The 21,721-nt window shown below is 35.1% G+C and overlaps 2 protein-coding genes across 6 annotated transcripts; both read left to right on the top strand.

Moving 5' to 3' along the window:
* The first annotated feature begins 7,900 nt into the window (after window positions 1–7,900).
* LOC126656283 (histone deacetylase 14, chloroplastic) lies at window positions 7,901–20,212 on the top strand. 5 transcript variants are annotated; one of them, XM_056103622.1, is made up of 10 exons: window positions 7,901–8,061; window positions 15,757–15,887; window positions 15,976–16,050; window positions 16,288–16,389; window positions 16,496–16,510; window positions 17,110–17,181; window positions 17,544–17,600; window positions 17,817–18,068; window positions 19,106–19,287; window positions 19,755–20,212. In XM_056103622.1, exons 1-10 carry the CDS (start codon window positions 8,037–8,039, stop codon window positions 20,053–20,055), a joined length of 1,212 nt encoding a protein of 403 aa, XP_055959597.1. In that variant the 5' UTR covers window positions 7,901–8,036; the 3' UTR covers window positions 20,056–20,212. The 5 variants fall into 5 exon arrangements, with proteins under 5 accessions (XP_055959597.1, XP_055959596.1, XP_050206771.1 ...); XM_056103621.1 differs by lacking the exon at window positions 7,901–8,061 and adding an exon at window positions 15,535–15,669; XM_050350814.2 differs by lacking the exons at window positions 7,901–8,061; window positions 16,496–16,510 and adding an exon at window positions 15,536–15,669.
* LOC130014783 (uncharacterized) lies at window positions 8,068–9,028 on the top strand. The gene is made up of 3 exons (XM_056103624.1): window positions 8,068–8,280; window positions 8,369–8,443; window positions 8,723–9,028. The coding sequence occupies exons 1-3, from the start codon at window positions 8,137–8,139 to the stop codon at window positions 8,984–8,986; spliced, it is 483 nt and encodes a 160-aa protein (XP_055959599.1). The 5' UTR covers window positions 8,068–8,136; the 3' UTR covers window positions 8,987–9,028.
* Window positions 20,213–21,721: the final 1,509 nt, after the last annotated feature.

Raw genomic sequence — 21,721 nt, 5'->3', positions numbered from 1 at the left:
TGTAAAACAATGAGTGGCTCTAATGGATTTCTACAGAGCATTTACAAATACAGCCTCCAAAGTAAAGGTTCACGGGAAATATATAGTTCATGCCAATCTCTGAAATAATGTGTGCCATAGAACTCTAGAATTTGAAAGTCACATGTCTATAACTTTTGGATCATCTCACTGTTTAGAGCCTATACATGAAATTTTTCAGTTTTTTTGGGTTGAATCATCCAAAAGGTGAAAATTGAGAAATTAGCTAGAATTGAAAATTTTAAAAATTTACATTGTAAAAAAAACAAGACAAAAAATAAAATATTTTTAAATAATCAAGTCTATAATTTTTTATCATTTTTTTACCAATTTATATTCATGCTTATAAAAATGAAGCAAAAACCACATTGTACACATAGTGTATATGTTTTTCCAATGAAATCCTTCGTTTTTTTAAATCGTGTTACCGTAGTCAGTTTCGTTTTTAATACATGTCACTTTATTCATAAAAAAAATACATGTCACTTTACTGTCCACTCTTTTACTCTTTATCTCTTTATCTCTTTCAAAAAATTCAAAATTTCATCATGCATTTGCAGTTGCACCAAGAAAAATGTTGAAATGCGCATTAAATATCATAGAAACAAACATATTCCCCCAGAACAGATAACAGAGCCCGGAGCGAGCCCGGTCAAAGACAAGACGATTCATCAAAACATCCAGTTTCCTTGACGAGAAAATTGAACGCTCCGATGAGGGGGCAACACAAAGTACGACGCAAGCATCAGAGTTCACTCCACAAGAAAAGTGGAAAATAGGGCCGATTTTTGCAAAATCAGGCTCCAAAAACACAAGAAACAACAACCGCCAAACCGCTATCTTCAAAGATCAATGCCAGAGCCGCAAGAATCAACAGGTGCCAAGCCAACATCCTCCGGTTATACCCAGAATAGGCACCGCGCCTACGACACCCGAAGACAAAGCCCGGCCAACATGAGCCACCACAACCCTCACAATATGCGACAAGCCTATACCTCGAAGAGAATTGCAGAATAGGCGACATGCCTCCGCTACCCAGAGACGGAAATATGATGGCAGAGGGCATTAACGTCCTCAAACAGAAAAGCAAAAGACTTCCTCAACCAAACAACAGGAATAGAAGAATCCCTCACCCAGCGATCGGGGGGGTGTAAAGTTCCCATCCGCCCAGAAGACCGGGTATTTAAGGTCCCCACAACCAGAAACGACAAGCGCTAGCCTTACATTGTCCAGAAGACCGGGGATGTAAGATCCCCATCTCTCCAGAAATTCCAAACTTCCACCTACAAGCGCAAGCCTCACAACAATCAAAACATGGGGCATCAGGTCCCCACCAGCAGTAGAACCGGGGCCATCAGGTCTCTATCATTAGGATTGCATACATGCATACATATAGGATATAAAAATATTTCATATTGTACCCTCATTTGTGTTGAAACAGTGCACCAGCGATCACGTCAGTAGTAAGCAGCATTGGCCAACTAAACTACGTCAGACACCTGTACCTGAAACCAGATGGAGACGCTCAGTCTGACAAGGCAAACGGGACCTCAAAACAAAAGCATAGGAAAGAGAAACACTCACGTGAGTACAGTCGGCAGGTGAAAAGGAATGAGTCATGTAGCACAAGGGAACAGAATCCTGCACAGGCCCACGCACGCCACTGTAGCGCGCAGATCTCTCCGGCATCTGACTCAAAGAACCAGAAACCATCTAAGCTGCACCAGCTTGTCTACAGGACGAGACTCGACTAGGAGACCCAGGAACGTCTACCCTAGCACGGGAAAAATGAGACCCACGTCTAGCACCTCCCTGAGAGAATATTACAAAAGAGCTCAAGCAGATGAAGAAATCCAGAAGAAGAAAACCAGAAAAGTAACACATACCTGTGGCCCTGCGTCCGCCTGCTGAACCTGAACAATGGGCACTCTGTCCAATGGAAGTCTCCCCAGTAGATGATGCCTCACGAAGTCGTCTAGATAGCTCAGTTGAGGGACAGATACCAGACTGATAGCAGAGTAACCCCTCAAATTCAGTCGAAGAACTAGCGATACCACGTCCCTGCCACGTAGCATCAAAAAAGGAGGTCTATCCGGGACCATACGAGTACGTGGGTCACCCCACAAATGGAGAACACACTCCCCCAAGAACCAGGATCTACAACTTGGGCGATGCATTAGATAACGCATGCCCTATCTCTCTAACGCACCCCATACCCACCGAGGTCGAACGCCAGGCGGAGTGTTCCAAGAAGTATCCACCTGAAACCAATAGAATAGGTGTCAGCACTGCAAATAAGGTTCATAATGGTTCAAGAATAGAATTTAGTACTCGCTTCTGTCCACGCCAGCTCGTTCAGCCGGCCTCTGCACTCAGCTCCCTGACTCTGCGTCAAAGTACGGAAAGTCCCAAAACCTCAGGATAGGGTATCCTAACCCCAGAAGCATACTGAAGCCAGTCAAAAGGCCCATTTGGATAGTCCAGATCTGAAACAGAAGAAAAACTGGCCAAGATAACAAAAACAAGAGCAAAAATACAATGTAGTTAAAAAGAAATAAAACAACTCACATGTACAACAGGCCACATCCCAGAAGACGGGATCCCCCACGGACCACTCGGTTCATGCTGGTGTAAAGATTGGCCAAAGCAGCAGACCCCCATTCATAGGAACTAACCACGTCCAAGTCCTTTAAGGCCGGAAGCACACAAAGTGGCAAAGTAGCGCCTGAACTACAGAATAGAGTAGACCCCAGCAGATAACAGATGAAAGCTCGGGCAATCAGATCAACCTCGTCGCTAGTCCGGGAAATGCTCTCCTTGTAACGCTCGTACAGCTCAGGATGTCGATGACTGCAACCCTTCATCTCTGAAACGAAATCCAGCATCTCAAAGATATATGCATCCCTCTTATCGTAAAATCCTAAACCGCCATCAAAAGGCATAGGCAAACCTCCAAAAGTCATCCCCGTGATCAGCGAGAAGTCCAAAAGAGTCATTATCTCCCCGACCGGCAAGTGGAAAGTATGGGTGGTATCCATCCACCGCTCCTTCAGCGCACGTAGAGAAACGTTGTCACAGATCCTTGTCGCAGTAAATAGACCACTAGCAAGACGGCCGAAGCCCGTAGCGTCTACCCGAGAACAAATAACAGGGGGCAAAGCACCATACCAGATACGCGCACCCACAAAGTTCCTAGAAGTACGGAACACATCTTTCTCCTGAAAGCATAGAAAGATCAAAAAATGGGGTCAAAATCACCAGAAAGCAAACCGAAATAGTCAATTATGCACCGGAGGTCGCGTGCCATAGAGACATTGGCGCCACCATCACGACGCCACTATCACTTGCGGCGGCGCCAGCTTATTCTAGCGGCATCGCCGGAATATAGTGGCGGCACCGCCACTATGACTTGGCTCCACCGCCACTTTTTTCTCTCTTTAGGACATTTTTTTGGGGACTGGGCCCACTTTTGATGAAATTTTGACCATATTTCAGACGTATTTCAAACATACAGATAATAAAACGTCTATCTACAAGCTAAAAACGGTAAAAACGGACCTCTCGATGAGTCTTGGCACATAAATGCCCCTCCAGATGCAACAAAAGCTGGACCTCCTTGCCCGCCTCTAGTAAAGCAGCAAGCCGGTCAGGATCAGTGTGCGGCTCCCTAAAAGTCAAGGGTTGTGCCATAACTCGAATTTTCAAATCCAGAGAATAGAAAAAGAAAGAGAAATGCAAATGAGAAATGAGGGGATGACTCTCTTAAAAAGGCACAAGCCACTAAAAGACAAAAAAGTACATCCTTTGAGGATATACCAGAAAAGTACCACTAAGGATGTCAAGCGAGAAGACGGAACACAGAATCATTCGAATGAAAAACGACCTTGAAAACGGACAAACAAAAATACAGACATCCCAGAAGATGAACAGCTAAAAAATGAAGACGACTTTGAAAACGGACAGACAAAAATACAGACATCCCAGAAGATGAACAAGCGAAGAATACAAAAAACCCTAAAAGCAGACGGACAAACGTTCAGACAAACCCCAGAGTCTTCAAACAAGTCCTAGAGCCTTCAAACAAATCCCATATCCTTCATATAACTCCCAGAGCCTTCAGACAAAGTCCCAGAGTCTTCAAAAAAGCCCCAGAGTCTTCAAACAAGTCCCAGAGCCTTCAAACAAAGTTCATGAGCATTCAGATAAGCCCAAAGTCTTGAAACAAGTCCCATAGCCTTTTGAGAAGTCCTAGAGCCTTCAGATAAGTCCAGAGAATCAGAACAAGCCTCAGAGCCGTCAAGACAAACCCCGGAGGAACAAAAAGTTGCCCATAAGATGAGATCCAAAAAACCAATAGAGCTAGGCTCCTCAAATGGAAAAGAAACGCCAAGATCCGGTAGAGAGACACTGAAACATGGTATAGAGACACCATAGATGGTAGAGAGACGCCAAAGCTTGATAGAAAACATCAGCACACGGTAGTAAGACACCGACTATCGGTAGAAAGACACCAAGATTGGAAAAAAGACGCCAAATCATGGTAGAAAGACATCAACATTTGTTAATTGGGGAATAATTAACAGAATCACAACACCCATTAAATACGGTGGCCTTTGGGACGGCCAAGGGGATATTGTCCCTTCTACAAATCTAAGAAGGTCCAGACAGGATAATTACCAAGGTCCGAGCCATCAGATCACTGTCAGGATGGCTGAGAGTTCATAGCTCCATTTCATAGGGCACGCAATCAGGCAGCCCAGGTTCAACAGCAGTTGAGAAGACTATTCCCAACCAGATGCGGAGTAGACCAGAACTAGGGTGCTTGAAGCCAGAGTCATGAACCAAGATGGGTAATGCTCAGGCTAGGGCATTACCATACCACCGGGCGATCGAGCGCCTCCAATGGTGGGCAGTATCCTTGTCGCTTGTCTAATAGCAAGTCTCTTCTTTTAAAAAAATTGACCTACTTCGTCAATTCTCGCTAAAGAGGGAGCAAACTACAGACACCTATTTTTCAGACAGGTAAAAAGTGATAAGGAACTGAAGCGTCCCATGATGATTTCCAGAGAAATCTGTCCGAGTGACGAGCTTTTAATTTGCTTGCTGGAATCTAAGCAGGCATAGTTTGTGCACAATTGCAATTTTGGAGGATTAAAACGTAATTAGGCGTAAATAGAACATAAAAACCCAAAGAAATTGTAATCTAAGTCTAGAAATTGGACTAATTGCCATATCTTAGAAGTTTTTGGGCCAATTTGAAAGTTTAACGGACTGAAATTGACCATAAACAAACCTATAGGGCCCAAATAGCCTTTTTAACACTTTTTGGCACCAAAATACACTTTTAACACTCTTTTACCTAGCTAGCAAGTCTAAATCCGAATTTAATTAATTTAATAGTGTTTTTAGCTAATCCTAATTCCTTAAGACTTATAACTTCACACACTTTCTCCCTAGAATCTTCTAGAATATTCTAGGAAACACTTGGTCATACCATTCCCCTATAAATACTACGGTTAGTCAGCTGAGCCAAGGGTCAGACCAGAAACGTAAAAATCATAGACCAAAAATTCGAACACCCTTAGCAAACCCTAGGCCGAATATTTGCACACACACCACACACAAATCGCACTTGAATCCAGTCTAGAAAAACACATGAGATCTTTTTGATTCTCCAAGAACGCAAGCCTGCATAGACTCGAAGCTGGATTCCGCATCCACTTCGCCAGTAAACAAGCCAAGGACTCAGACTGGTAATTCTGAGGACCCTCACTATTGTTCTTTTGATTTTACCATGAATTTGTATGCAATGAATGTCATAATTGTTGTAATTGTGTATTTTAGGGTGTTTGTTAGCTTATGTGTTGATTTTAGGCAAAATCCATGCGGAGGCCCTTTACTTTACCGATTTTGTTTGAGCGGCCCCTGCCCCAAAGTTGTTTACGTTCTGGTCCCTGTACTAGGAAAATCCCAATTTTCATGTCCTTTGGAGGAACAAAAATATTGTAAGCAGAGGGACTAGAAAAAACTAAAGAAGGACCTGAAAATTAAAAATTAAGTAAGTTGAGAGACCGGAAGAATAAAAAATAGTACAAGGACTTTCCGAACAAAAATAGTATAGTACAAGGGCCTCTAGATGGGCTTAGCCTTGATTTTAGCTATAAAATTACCATATTTAGCTTAATAATCGAATTGCCAAATTGCCATGAAATCAGTGAAAAAGCATGTTAATGATTGATTTAATGTGTTTAAAGTGTTTAAATCTGGAAACCCGGTAAATTGTAGCTCTTAGGATGCATGCTAAGTGCAATTTTAAGCTTGTTTGCCATGAAAATTCGAAATTCGAAGTTGCTGCCCAGAAAAATAATTTTGTTTAAATGATCTATAAACACTCTGATTATGCCATATTTGGATTCCTCATTCGATTTTATGCGGTTTTTACTACTTTTGCATGAGAAAATGGACTTGAAACGAGTGAGAACAAAGCAAAACAAAATCCCAGAACTGCTGTCAAAAATCCCCCCCCCCCCCCCCGCCGCTGTAACAGGCGGTGCTGCCAAAATGAAGTGGCGGCACTACCACCTTCTCCTTCCTGCGCCGGCATATTAAGCTGGCGCCGTGTTCTTCGCTCCTCAGCTCTCCAGATTCGCTTCCAGATCCTTCTAGACGTAATCTAAACTTCAAAACGTGTTTTCGAGACCATCCAGAGTCCAAATCAGGCCTAGTTTAAACCCAGACGTAGATAATTTAGTGTAGAATCATATTATGTATTGTAACGGGCCAGACCCAGTGTAAAACGGACCTAAAAGTCTGAATATGTAACATAGAGTATAAACCGGGCCCACGAGCCCGAGGCCCAACAAACCAGAAACTTCTAGAGCTGATTCCGGGAGAAACTGAACTCGGAATTGAATCCAAATTAAACCACTAGTACCGGATCGAGGAGACGCACAAGTCTCGCGATCTGACCGAGAGCCCATTCTGACCAGACAGATGGTCAAAACCCACGCGAGTGGCAGACAGTCAAAGTTAACGAGGTTAAAATGTATTCCTAACTTTGTATGTATATCAAACTGCCCCTGAGTAAGTCAGCACTGTTTACTGCTTTCCAAATGCATTCCAAATCAAATAATAACCGATTAAAGGACTAATCGCCTAAAATTGGCCCATTAATGCAATTCCAGCACATCACTTAGACATCATAGGACTAATACAAAAATGCAGTAACAGTTGTATAGGTTTTTCAAGACTCACCTAATAAAATCAATCAATCACATTTATACATCCGTCTTAAGCTTTCTGCATGTAATCAACCAGACCAGTTAGACTTTTGTATTTGCTAGAAACCTCTAAGGTTAGATGTATGTTTAGGAGTACCTGCTACTTGCCTCAAATGTCAGTCCAGATCGAGTTATATGCGCGTCAAACGTGTTTAGTGCTTTCATTTTTGTTTATTTACAGCTTTCATATCCCATGAAATGCATATATTGTTGAGATGAGATAAATGCGAATATGTCCCGTAAGTAAAATCAGTAACAGATAAATCAAGCACAAGAGTCTCGGGGAGGTCCACGAACCCTAGTCTTTGGTCCGATGCACGATAATCGTAACGGATGCGAGTAAGGTTATCTAATCGGTTAATATCCACTATTGTCAGTGGCGAAGCCACCTTGTGGGGAAAGTGGTCAATTGACCACCTTCTCCCTAAAAAATACTTAATTAGTACCTATAATTAGTTTAAATTATATTTATAGTTCTTCTTTTTTTGTAAATTGACCACCTTAATTAATTATTTCATACTAAATTATAAAATTTAACCCCCTTTTATATAATTTTTGGCTTCCACCCTTATTGTGGATGCTCTTAATTTTGCGGTCCACATGGGATTTTGGATGGCTAAATATTGTGTTGATATGAAGGGTTTTAAGTGTCCCTTTCTATAATTTCTCCAAATTGTCAAATTCCTGAAATTGTTTCCCAATTAAGAAGCCTAATTTAAAGTTATTGTTTGAAATCGAATGTGGGCAGCGGGCGGAGCGCCAGGTATGAGTGTCTTGGTTTTGATATTTATTTTGCATATAGAAATAGGATGAGACGTTATGGTGTGTTTGTTTTAAAATGTTATCCTCAGTATGGCATTTGAGCATTCATCATAAGCGAAGTATTGGAAGTTTTGTGCGTGCTGCTTATAATGTTGAGAATCAAGAACTCAACGATGCCCGAATCATTTATAGTGTTGCTCCAGCTATGGATCATAACCAGGTAATCTTTTTCTTCTTACTTTATTATCTTTGTTTTTAGTGTTTCTTGTATGTTCAGACTCTGTGTTTTTCTTTTTATTTGCCACTAGGAATCCCATCCAGAATCTCATCTTAGAGTTCCTGCAATTGTGACTGCACTTCAAAACATGAACCTCACTTCAAAGGTGGGTTATAACTATTACTTGTCATCAATTTCTATTCTTGACTTTTTTTCATTGTTATTTCTAAATTTTTTTGCTATAATACCATCTTATGTATCAGAAAGCTTCTTAGATGATCTTAACCATGCTTATCTTGCAATTATAAGATGTGGGTCTGAGTAGATTGATATGAAACCATGTCATATTGAAATGCATGATCTGTTTTTTTGAGACAAATATTGTGCAATTTCAGCTTGAATAGATTAATTTATTAGATAAGTATATTTCAGTTTCGTTGTCCAGAGATCATTGAACTACAACATTTTAAGCCTGCTTCTGCGGATGACGTTGCAAGTGTTCATGCCAAAGCTTATGTCTCTAGCCTTGAGAAGGTGCATTACCTTGATCGACTATTTTCTCTTGCTCTCCCCTGCCATTTCTTGTGTTGAGTTACATGTAATTACTAAGATCGCTAAATTTCAACATATGGCTGAAGAATCAGAGCTCGTTGGTACTCCCTCCACCCTCCCCTCATTTTTTTGTGCTGGTTCGCATTCATTTTTTTAAAATCATATCACTGTAGAAACTATTTATTTAATATGAACGGTGAATGGTGAATGGTATGAGATTAATTGTCATATAAGTATAACTGGGGTGGGTTCCGCGTCTCATTCCCATGTATGTTTTATACGCCATAGGCAAATTTGCAATTTATCTCGGGACCCACGACTTGGGATTAAGTGATTGGTCGCGGTTGAATTATCTCAGGACCAGACCAGTTGGATTAAATCGAGTCTGTACGAAATGATTCGATATGAATACGATACAATATGATGAGTTCAATGTTTAGGATCAAGGTTTTGATCGGATCTATCGCTTGAGAATGTTATATTATTTTCTTATATCATATATCAATTTCATTTACGATTTGAGTATGCGATTTTATATTTTTATAATACCGTTGGTAATTTGCAAGCTCACTCGGTATTTTCCCAAATAATGATCCCTCACTTTTGATGTCTTTCAGGTGTCTGGAGTCAGATCAGACAGACCATTCCCTTTGTGCCACAAGTCGATTGGCTTGCACAAAGTACGAATTCATATAGAGCTGCAGTAGACAGTAGGTGTCAGTATAAGACTAATGATTTGATTTCAAACAGTATTTTGTATTGCAAATTCTAATATGGTTATGAGTGGTATTTGTCTATAAAAGGTGTTTTATCCGTTTGAGTTCTATACCAATTTCCATGAGTGAGATTGGTCGTGATTATGATTAGAAACAGGGCAGTGCTGGATATGAGATATCGTTCTGTAAGATCCTAGTTTCTAAGAATCGTTTCGCATCAGTAATCATAAAATGAATATGATAATTTGATATCTATAAGTATATTATTTGAAGAAGTTTTTCTGAAAACATTTTATATATTGTATTTGCGAAAATGTTTTAGTAGTTGTAGGCTTGCTACGGGATTTGGAGCTACCACTCCCATTCCCTATCGCCGGTCTCGGCCCTCGATTTTGGGTCATGACAGAAGTGGAATTAGATTGGTTGGCCATTGGATCAGAAAAATTGTCATTAGACAGTGAAACTCTCAACATTACAGCAACTCTTATACCGATATATCTAAATTTTTACAAGCAATTGGAGAATTGTAATATTTGGCTCTTACTCGTCCTGATATTTCCTTTGCTGCAATCGCTTAGCTCAATCATACTCCAATCCAACTCAAGATAATCGAAGTTTGGTAAAGCGAGTCTTCTGCTATCTGAAAGGAACTATCACTTATGGTCTATTGTTGCGTCATCAAACTTCACCCACAATACGTGCCTTCTTTGATGCGGATTGGGCTGGAACCCAAATGATCATACCTCTACCTCGACATATATTATCTTTTTAGGTGATAATCCTATCTCATGGAGCTCTCGTAAACAAAAGGATGTCGCCCGATCTTCTACAGAAACAGAATACCGTGCACTTGCAACTGCTACTTATGATGTACGGTGGTTACAAAATTTGTTCAATGAACTTTGCCTACTGCTGCAATCAACACCAACTATTTATTGTGACAATATTGGTGCCACTCATCTTTCCCTACATCTAGTCTTGCATTCTCGAATGAAACACATTTCAATCGACATTCACTTTGTCCGTGACATTGTCGCTAAGGGACTTTTAAAAGCTTCTCATATCAGTACGACGCATCAGCGGGCCGACCTCCTCACTAAACCACTTCATCGAACATGGTTCTTGTTTCTTCGATCCAAAATTGCTATTGCCGATGGCAACTCAATTTTGTGGTGGCGTATTATCAAGACAATCTCAAAGCCAAAAATCAGTCCCACAATTTAAGATTTGATTTTATTTCCTTATGTATTTAGTCAATGGTATATCATTATGATAGCTCCAAATCCCTTGTAATTAGCTAATCATTGATGAACATCTCTGTATATATATCAGGCTATTTGGCCTTGAAATAGACACACCAAAACAACATTACATCAACTCTTATATTATATAATTCACTTTTTTTATTTATAACCTAAACTTTCAAAATCGTCAATTATAGTTATTTTTAGTTTCAATAATAACTATTTGTTCATATTGGAGTAAAACAAAGTTTAAATATATATTTCATATTACTTCATATTATTCCAGTTTACTTTTTACCATCAAGTTCTTCGTCTCGTCGATACGGATCCACTAGTTCAAACCGGGTCAATTCCAAGTTCAAACGAGCCCGGAAAGTCTTTGAGTCGCTGGTATCTAGCGGGCTTGGGCTTCAAGGCCCAAATGATGTGACAGATCATACAAATTGCTTTACATCCCGATACAAATTGGGTTTGGCACATTACAACATAAAATAATGTCCTACAACTAATTACAAATCTTTGGGCTTAAACGAGACCTAATTTCGAGTTCAAACGAACCCAAAAAAAAGTGCTACAACTACGAATCGAAGATCTGGGAGCGTCTAGCGACGAAGAATAGTGGCTCCACAACAAGGTGATCATGCCAAGATGGGGTGGCGGCAGCGCCATGATGAAGTACAATATTTAAAACTTATTTAATTAAATTTGTATTGATTTATACATGCTAAGCAAAAGAGGGTTAAAAGTTTATTTCGGTGCCCCGAAGTATTAAAAATGGGTTCTATAAGAGTTTGAGTATGGTCAATTTACTCCGTCAAACTTACAAATCGGCCCATAAACTTTTAATGATATGCACTAGGTCAATCATGTTTGACCATGTTTTGACTTCATCATTTTTGTTATTTATTGATTGGCAGTTTTATCATTTTATATTAATCATTAAAGACTTGAATGGTTAATTCTTTCTAAGGTCATCAAGTATGTGACTTGATAGTAGAACCCTTAGGTTTAATAAAAGAATTATATACCATATATCCCTAGTCTTAATAGAACATTGAGACTAGTATGATGTTGACTGATGATTATGTTTTACTAATCATGTATATGAGATATTAAGTCAAATCATAGGTGCTATTTGAGAAATAAGGCACTGGATGACCCACTGTGAGAATACTACATAGATCACTGTCATAAGTAATTCTCATTACAGTTCTATTAGTATAATCCTTTGACCTTGAAATCATCATGGATTTCTACATAGCTATTTCATATTTTGATACAGTCTTACATTATCTTTAACGGGATAATGGAATAGATTGTCATTGGATATGAAAGTAACTATGTGAGAAATGTGAGTGACTGAGAAGGAATTTGTCCCTCATTTATTTGAGTAAGATATCTATGGGCCCCTTGAAGAAGATAGACTGAAGGAAATGCATGGCCATGCTAATTGTTAAGGAGTTATCATTTTCAGTCTACTTAGAGTCAAGAAACTAATGATTGAATATTATAAGGATGACAGAACTATGCCTTATATTCAATCTGGATATCTAGGGACAAAGGGATTAAAATATTATTGTAAATGGTTAAATCATATTATCGATATTCGTATAATTTGGGTAGTCATAATGTCTTACTAGAGGCCACTTATGACTTGTGGGCTGAAATAGGGATTTCGAGCCTACTGCCAACGTTATATGAACCTACAGGGTCGCACACTAAGAACAGGCCCAAAACAGTTATGGGTTGTACAAGCCCAATGTGATTAAGTGATTAATTATATATATATATATATATATATATATATATATATATATATATATAATTCGTAATATATATACACATTAATAAATATATATATATATATATATATATATATATATATATATATATATATATATATATATATATTAATTCGAAATTTAAGGATAAGTGTTTTCCTTAATTTATTATTTTTGAAAGATAATAAATATAATAATTAATATATATATGGATGATTATCAAAAAGGAGTTTTTGATAAACATAAACTTGTAGAATTGCAATGAGATTGAAATTCGAGTTTGTCTCAAAGCCTAGTGTTGTTGTATCACTATAAATACACATTAAGCAATTGGTTTGAGAATCACGAAATTCATTATTCACTAAATCACTAAAATTCGAAATTGCTTGTGAAGCAATAGTGCTAGCACACAAGCACTAGTTTTGACTAAGGTCTGTTCGTGTGGATACTCGTAGAGGACGCGTTCTTTTGGAGGCGTTTCTGATCCGAGACCAGGTATCACCAAAGTGAACCACCTCCTTCCTTCCTACATTGCTGTTGAATTCGACATACAAGTAAGTACTTATTCAGTTAATTCGAATTACATGGATCTTGGTTTGGGTTTTAGATAAATTTTTGAAATTTCGCTGCGTTATGAACCGAAAAAACCCAACAAATTATATTTCAATTCTTCAAATTTGCAACTGTACACTAATCTGATCAGCTTAAATTCAAACAAGCAGATCACAAGCTCGTCACCCAAACAAATATTTCTGGAAATCATCATTAGATATTTCAGTCACTTATCACTTTTTACTTGTTCAGAAAATAGGTGTCTACATGTTGATATTTGTTTTATATTTGTTTGATATTTGGTTGATCTTAAAATGACGAGATATTGTATATGAAAAACAAATTAAAATTTAATTAAGAGAAAATATAAATATATTAATTTCTGGTTGACCTTAAAATTGGCAAAGAACATAATATCGTACATAAAACAAAATTAAATTAAATATATGGTACAAATTAATTATGAGTAAAAAACAGATCAAAAACTATTTAAAAATAAAAAATTATTAGAAATTAAAATTACTCAGTTTATTACAGTCGACCCTCTAATAATTATACACGATGGACCAAAAATTTATTAATTATTACAATTACTAATTTATTGAATTTATATATAAAAAATTATTAAAAATATAAAATATATTTTAAGTCATTTTAATTTACAAACCTCATATTTATATTATATTACAAATACATCAACTAAATCACTCCACAATTACTCTAAAAATATTATTTCTATTTTCAATCAATTTGAAATTTAACAAAAAAATATTGTTAAATACAATATTCACAAAGTAAAATAACTTAATTTATATAAAATACATAATAAAATAAATGTTGGATAAAACTATTTAATTATGTCTAACATATAAATTAATTTATTCCATATTATATATATATATATATATATATATATATATATATATATATATATATATATTTAAAAAAATCTCTCCAATAATTAATATTTTAATGACATGTATTTTAAATATTATAATTCATTAAATAATAGAATTATTAATTATCTGACATGGAACAAAGTTTGTTTCCTGAAATTTTTATTAATTATTAGAGAGTCTACTGTACATGTTGTTGATGTTAAGTTGATCTTATATTGATTTTGTGTTGGTCTTCAATTAATATTTGGTTGATTTTAACATTGGTAAAGAAGATTGTTGAATTACTATATATATATTGCAGTGTTAATTTTGTATTGATCTTATGTTGATATTTAATTGATTTTAAGGATAATTACTATTTACTCTCTAACATTAGATCATAATTACTAATTTTTCCACGATATTTAAAAAGTCAAATGTTTACCTCCTGACGTTTGATTAAATTAGCTACTACCCTCTTCCTTCAGTTAAATGGTTTTTTTGTCAAAATTAAAATATTAATTTGGCCCGTAAACTTATTTTTCTTTCAAAAATATTTCATAAACGCATCAAATCGTAAAAAAATCCAAATAAATTTATATAATTTATTTATAATGATTTAATTATCAATAAATTTTTTATATAATTATTTAAAATATGTTCAATAAAAATTCCAAATTAAATTCAATTATTTTGACAAATAAATTAGACATTGTATTTTGTTTTGATTCTATTTACAAATTATATAGTACAATATGTTTTTGATATGACTTGATTATTATACTAATTTTAAATTTCAAATTAAACAAAATTTAATTAAGTTTTTGATGTTTTTAATTTTATTTTGATAAAAAGAATTAGTTTTTAGTTTTTTTTGATAAATTAAAATATTTTTAAAAATATTATGGGTTGATAAGTAATTAGAAATTATTTAAAAATTTATTTGAATTTTATGGACTTTTTTGAAAGATATATAAGTTTAAGGGTCAAAATTAAACTTTATTTTTTTTACAATCACACCCTTTTGACTAAATCAAATAATAAAATTAATTAACGGATAATAGTTAATTTAATCAAATGTCGGGGGATAAACAGTTGACTTTTTAAAATTACGGGGGAACTAATTATTATGATCGAATGACAGAGGAGAATTAGTAATTATCCTTTGATTTTAACATTGGTAAAGAAAAAATATTGTATATAAAATAAATTAAAAATTACTACTAAATTGAAATAGAAAAATATACATTATTTTTTGGTTGACTGATGAATTATTGTAAATGTTACAGTATTGATTTTGTGAACTTATATTTAATTGGTTTTAACATAGGTGAAGAAAACGATATTATATATGAAATAAGCTAAAAAAAATTAAAATTAAATTGAAATAAAAAAACTAATATATTTATATTTGATTGATATTTAATTAATTTTAAATTAATATCTGGTCTTTTAGGTTGATTTTTAATTGACCTTTAAATTTATGAAAAAGACAACATTTTCACAAAATATATGACAAAGGACGTGACTCAAATCGAAGTCGAAGTCCATATTCACCCTTATCCAAACCCACCTCAATTATTTTCGAATTAAGAAGCCTAACTTTATAATTATTGTTAAAACTCGGAAACAAAAAGAAGAAAAATGTGGGCAGCGGGCGTAGCGCCAGGTATGAGTGTCTTGGTTTTGATATTTATTTTGCATATAGGAACATGATGAGATGTTATGGTGTGTTTGTTTTAAATGTTATCCTCAGTATGGCATTTGAGCATTCAGCATAAGCGAAGTATTGGAAGTTTTGTGCGTGCTGCTTATAATGTTGAGAATCAAGAACTCAGCGATGCCCGAATCATTTATAGTGTTGCTCCAGCTATGGGTCATAACCAGGTTATCTTTTTCTTTTTACTTTATTATCTTTGCTTTTAGTGTTGCTTGTATGTTCAGAATCTGTGTTTTTCTTCTTATTTGCCACCAGGAATCCCATCCAGAATCTCATCTTAGAGTTCCTGCAATTGTCACTGCACTTCAAAACATGAACCTCACTTCAAAGGTGGGTTATAACTATTACTTGTCAATGTTATTTCTAAAATTTTGTGCTATAATACCATCTTATGTATCAGAAAGCCTCTCAGATGATCTTAACCATGCTTATCTTGCAATTATAAGATGTGGGTCTGAGTAGATTGATATGAAACCATGTCATATTGAAATGTTTGATCTATGTTTTTTGAGACAAATATTGTGCTTCAGTTTGAATGCAATAATTTATTACTTAAGTATATTTCAGTTTCGTTCTCCAGAGATCATTGAACTACAACATTTTAAGCCTGCTTCTGCGGATGACGTTGCAAGTGTTCATGCCAAAGCTTATGTTTCTGGCCTTGAGAAGGTGCATTACCTTGATCGACTATTTTCTCTTGCTCTCCCCTGCCATTTCTTGTGTTGAGTTACTTGTGTAATTACTAAGATCGCAAAATTGCAACATATGGCTGAAGAATCAGAGCTCGTTGGTACTCCCTCCTCCCTCCCCTCGTTTTTTTGTGCTGGTTCGAATTAATTTTTTTAAAATCATATCACTTCAGAAACTATTTATTTAATATGAACGGTGAATGGTATGAGGTCAATTGTCATATAACTGGGGCGGGTTCCGCGTCTCATTCCCATGTATGTTTTATAGGCCATAGGCAAATTTGCGAACTCTGTTAAATTGGTACCCAGGCTTGCAAAAGCTTGAAGAATTATCTTACAACGCTTTCCAGCATAAGGTTGCAAATTTGTTAGATAGGTACTCTTGCTTACAAATGTGGAAAAATCTTCCCTACTGTCACCCCTTTTAGCACAATATTCTTGGTTCTTACTTGAAATCTATAAGTGACTATAAGCATCTTTGCTTGCAATCAGTGAGAGTTTTATATAATATTTTAAGTAGTGTGTTTTTCCAATTCCAAAAATACAGTAATTGCTAGGAGAAAATAATGTCCTGCTCCATAATGTCCTCTTATGTTGTGGGCAACAGGTTCCCTATAAATGATTTTAAACACTATTTTTCAGTTGCCTCTTTGCGGAAGGACAAATTTTAGCCTGTCTAATTCTGAGTTCGTATGCTTAGGCAATGGATAAAGCTTCACAAGAAGGCATTATTTTCATCGAGGGTACTGGGCCAACCTATGCTACTGCCACTGTAAGTTCTTTGCTTTGAGATATTTTAAATTAGTTTTCTTTATCCTGTGGATATATTAAAATATGTTTTCTATTAACCATAGTAACTGCTATCTTTGTTTTTAAGAAGAAGGTAAATGTATATAGATTTCTTCAGATTGTGGGAAAAGAGAAAGTATTTACTTTCCTTGATTTTCTGATTTTGACATTAAGGAATATCCTATATGTAACTGCATACTCACACGGTACACATAAATTTGCAAGTTTTTATCACATTCTCCATTAAAAACCAGGATGCACCCTTGAAAATTTATAATTTAGTTTTCGACTAAACTAAATGCTCTAGATTCTACATCTCTACTCATAAAAATGTTGGTAATGCAGACTTTTCAAGAGTCGCTTGTGGCAGCTGGAGCAGGACTAGCCTTGGTAGATTCAGTGGTGGGTCTGGTGACATTACAATCTGGCACATGAGTCTTTTACATTTGTTTTTCCTACAATGCTAGATACATTTCATTGTATCAGATGAATATTTTGCTGTACTCGCTATGAAGTAGATTTGAGTTATGAAGCTGAGATCTAAATTTTTTTACTCTGTGCCATCAGAAGGTAATTCAAATTTTCATTGGGATATAAGAATCTTTTGTTGTATTTCAGGTAGCAGCATCAAACAACAGCCAGAATCCACCAACTGGATTTGCTCTTATAAGGCCTCCAGGCCACCATGCTATTCCAAAAGGGCCTATGGGCTTTTGTGTCTTTGGTAATGTGGCCATTGCAGCTCGCCATGCTCAGCGTGTGCATGGATTGAAGAGAGTACTTATTATTGATTTTGATGTTCACCATGGGAATGGGACAAATGATGCATTTTATGATGATCCGGACATTTTCTTCTTGTCAACTCACCAAGTAAGCCATGATTTTGGTTCAGCTAAATATTATTACTCGTGTTATTCACGTCTGTTTTCTATGTTTTTCCATTTAACTTGATTGATATTAGTTTAAGCTTTATCCAATAAGGTTTCAAGCTTTTGAGAAGAAGAAGAAGAACAAAACGGTTGAAACCATGATAGCATAAAAAGTTCAACTTATAGTCGGAAGTCACTTTTCTTATAGTTGGAAGTCATTTACCTAGTGTGCAGATCACTGGATGGGAGAATGTGTTTTCCTTTAAAGGCTTAATGTATCCACAAGTCCCCTGTAGTGTACTATTAGCTTTTATTGTACTTGGTCCTTACCAAATTTTTCTGTTTCAAAGAGTCCGTATACTGTTAATTTTGTGTTTACATGGTCCTTTGTTGCATGAAACGTCATCATTTCTATTTGTATGAAATGACGACGTCTTATGTAATTCTGTCCAAGGAATGACCATGGGTACCCAAAATTAACAGTAAGAGACTCTTGAAAACGGAAAAGTTATTAAGGACCAAGTAAAATAAAAGCTAATAGTTCAGGGACTTTTGGATGAGTTTAGGCTTCTTTAAACTGTACAATAGTTATCAGTACATAAAAACAATCTCTCAGTAAAAGCAGATCAAGTCCTTTGTTTAATTAACTATTGATCTCTTTTGTGTTATCCATTAGTTCTTTTTTCAAGGATAGCATATCAAATTGACTGTCTTGGATGACATTATGGATTTCTCTTGACAGTCATTTGTTTGTTATGCTAATAGTTTGTGTTAAACTTCTCTTATATTTTAATGTTTGAAATGAAAGAGATGGGCATTTCTGTACATCACATATACTGAAGTATGCACGATATGTCCAATATTGGAATGAGTAATATGCATTCCTGTTTTCGGTATTACTTTAACCTGTGCACTTGCCCTGCAAATTGCCATGTCGCATCAAGTTTTGTGCTATTTTGGTTAGATAGATGCATGTCAAATACTGTAATGCATTGTTTCCTAATAAATAAATTTGATCATATTTATATACTTGGGCAGGATGGAAGTTATCCGGGTACTGGTAAAATTGACGAGGTAGGTGAAGGTGCTGGTGAGGGGTCGACACTAAATCTGCCTCTACCAGGGGGCTCAGGTGACATAGCTATGAGGACTGTGTTTGATGAAGTCATTGTGCCCTGTGCTCAAAGATTCAAACCAGATATAATTCTAGTTTCAGCTGGGTTAGTTTCTGCCCTCTCTATTTATAATCTTATGTGCTTAAATTTCAGTTCACTTGTTTTTGCCTTAGTTGTCTACTACTATGGAAAAAAATGCATTTATTACGCTTGTAATGTCAGTGCGTGCTTCGTTTATGATTCTATCAGTAGTCTGTAAAAAACTAGGGAAATTTCACAATTAACTCCAAACTTTTGGGATTGGTAATAAATCAATATTCATTGGATATTCTATGCTGTAATTTGTGTCATTAACTTATTTACAATCTTAGCAAGTATAACAGAAGTTTTATTCTTTTGGCATAGTCAACCTCTCTATTGGTGGATCCACAAATGTCCATAAGAACATTTTATCAAAAACAAAACGTCAGATTCTTACATTTGTAATAATTTGCTAGTCGATGTTTGATTTGTAAAAAAAATCAATGAAGTTTGATTTATTAGAAGGTGATTAATCAATGTTGTTATTTCAGGTACGACGGTCATGTTCTGGATCCGCTGGCTAGTCTGCAGCTTACAACAGGAACATACTACATGCTTGCATCCAACATTAAACAACTAGCCAAAGAACTGTGTGGTGGTCGTTGCGTATTTTTCCTCGAAGGAGGATACAATCTTCAGTCTCTTTCATATTCTGTGGCAGATTCTTTTCGAGCTTTCCTTGGGGAGCCAAGTTTGGCATCTGAGTTTGATAACCCTGCCATTTTGTATGAAGAACCTTCAACAAAGGTAAAGCATGCAATTGAGAAAGTTAAATATATACATTCTCTTTAAATTCACATCATAAGCAGTATCACTTGTACTTGAACTTCGTCTGTATAGGCTACATTAACAAGAAATCCTTAATAAAGTTCAAAGGATAATCTTGTAATGCATTGCTTTTGTAGAGAAATGGATGTCCTGTTAATCAAATCTGTCAATGTTGATCTAAGCACTCAGGTCATAACCATATCTAATCAATTTTCCATATGCCATACTTTATCAGCAATTACTGAACCATATTCACCGCAAATGTTTTCAAATAAAACCTAGCAATAAGAGAAAATTAGGAAAAATATTCTCTTTTTGAAAATAATATGATTTCCTATCTCGACAAGTAAAAGATAGAGAAAATACTTCACCCTTTTAATATAGTTATTTTTTTTACTCTAACACATGTTTATATTATAATTATACCTACTTTTTATTATTATTTTACTCTAATTATATTTCTTTTACTCTAATCATATTTATTATACCACTGTCACTTTCTTCTCTCTCTTTCTCTTTCTTCTTCTTTCTTTTTTCTGGTTTCTTCTTCTTTCGCCATTTTTCTTCTTCTTCTTCTCCTTCTTCTTCTTTATTCTTTTTTTTTTCCATTTTTATTCTTTTCTTCTTCCTCGTTCCTTGATGGATTTGCCGTCGCTCCGCCATCGTTTCGCCGTCGCTCCGCCGTTCTTTCATATTTGATTTTAGCAATTTTTTTCTTAATTCGTGGTATTCTTTCATATTTGATTTTAGCAATATTTTTTTCTTAATTCGTGGTGATAAATACACTTTATATTAACTTTCATATTTAAATAAATTACTCTTAATTTTTTCAACTTTAGATCTAAAAATTTGCATAAAAACGATGTTATGATGAAAAAAACAATTTTCTGCATAAAAAACGATTTTCTGCCAAAAAAACAGCATCTGATTATCATATAATTATCACTGCATTATCATGTCATTATCATAAAACTGAAGAAAAAAATATTTTTTTAATAAAAAAAGTCCGATTATCATAGGAGTATCACGGCATTATAATACTATGATAACTAATTGATAATGAAGCATGATGACAATTGGTTGATAATGTATGTGAAAATATAATTACAAAAAATTCATGATATTAGTGATAACCGGATGATAATTAAATAATAAAGTTACGATAATAGTATGACAATATGATACTTATATGGAAAAAAATTATATAAAAATTATGATAACTAGATAATAATAAAATATGATAAGGTTATAATAATTGGATGATAACGCACGTGAAAATATAATTACAAAAAAATTCATGATAACCAGATGATAATTAAATAATAAAGTTATGATAATAGTATGATAATATGATACTTATAAGAAAAAAAAATTACATAAAAATTATGATAATAAGATGATAATGTGAAGATAATAGTATGATAAGGTTATTATCGATAATAAAAATAATAGTATGATAATATGATACTTGCATGAAAAAAAAATTACATAAAAATTATGATAATGAGATGATAATAATCTGCTACATACAATACTGAAAATGACATGATAATAAGATAACAATGCAATATGATACATTGATAATTATATGATAAGGTAAAACTGTGATAATTATATGATAATGTAATATTGTGATAATCATATGATAATATGATACTGTATTTTGTCTAATATTATCCAGCAATATCAT

This window comes from Mercurialis annua, linkage group LG7 (assembly GCF_937616625.2).
Source record: "Mercurialis annua linkage group LG7, ddMerAnnu1.2, whole genome shotgun sequence".
Classification (NCBI taxonomy): domain Eukaryota; kingdom Viridiplantae; phylum Streptophyta; class Magnoliopsida; order Malpighiales; family Euphorbiaceae; genus Mercurialis; species Mercurialis annua.
This window is presented reverse-complemented; position numbering and strand designations above follow the sequence as displayed.

Bases quoted from the DNA above. Each gene is read 5' to 3' on its own strand.
- LOC126656283 (XM_056103620.1), top strand. From the start codon at position 15,817: ATGTTGAGAATCAAGAACTCAGCGATGCCCGAATCATTTATAGTGTTG. The intron at 16,051-16,287 runs GTGGGTTATAAC...AGTATATTTCAG, and splicing joins ACATGAACCTCACTTCAAAG to TTTCGTTCTCCAGAGATCAT. The intron at 18,069-19,105 runs GTAAGCCATGAT...ATACTTGGGCAG, and splicing joins TCTTCTTGTCAACTCACCAA to GATGGAAGTTATCCGGGTAC.
- LOC130014783 (XM_056103624.1), top strand. From the start codon at position 8,137: ATGTTATCCTCAGTATGGCATTTGAGCATTCATCATAAGCGAAGTATT. The intron at 8,281-8,368 runs GTAATCTTTTTC...ATTTGCCACTAG, and splicing joins CAGCTATGGATCATAACCAG to GAATCCCATCCAGAATCTCA. The intron at 8,444-8,722 runs GTGGGTTATAAC...TTCGTTGTCCAG, and splicing joins ACATGAACCTCACTTCAAAG to AGATCATTGAACTACAACAT.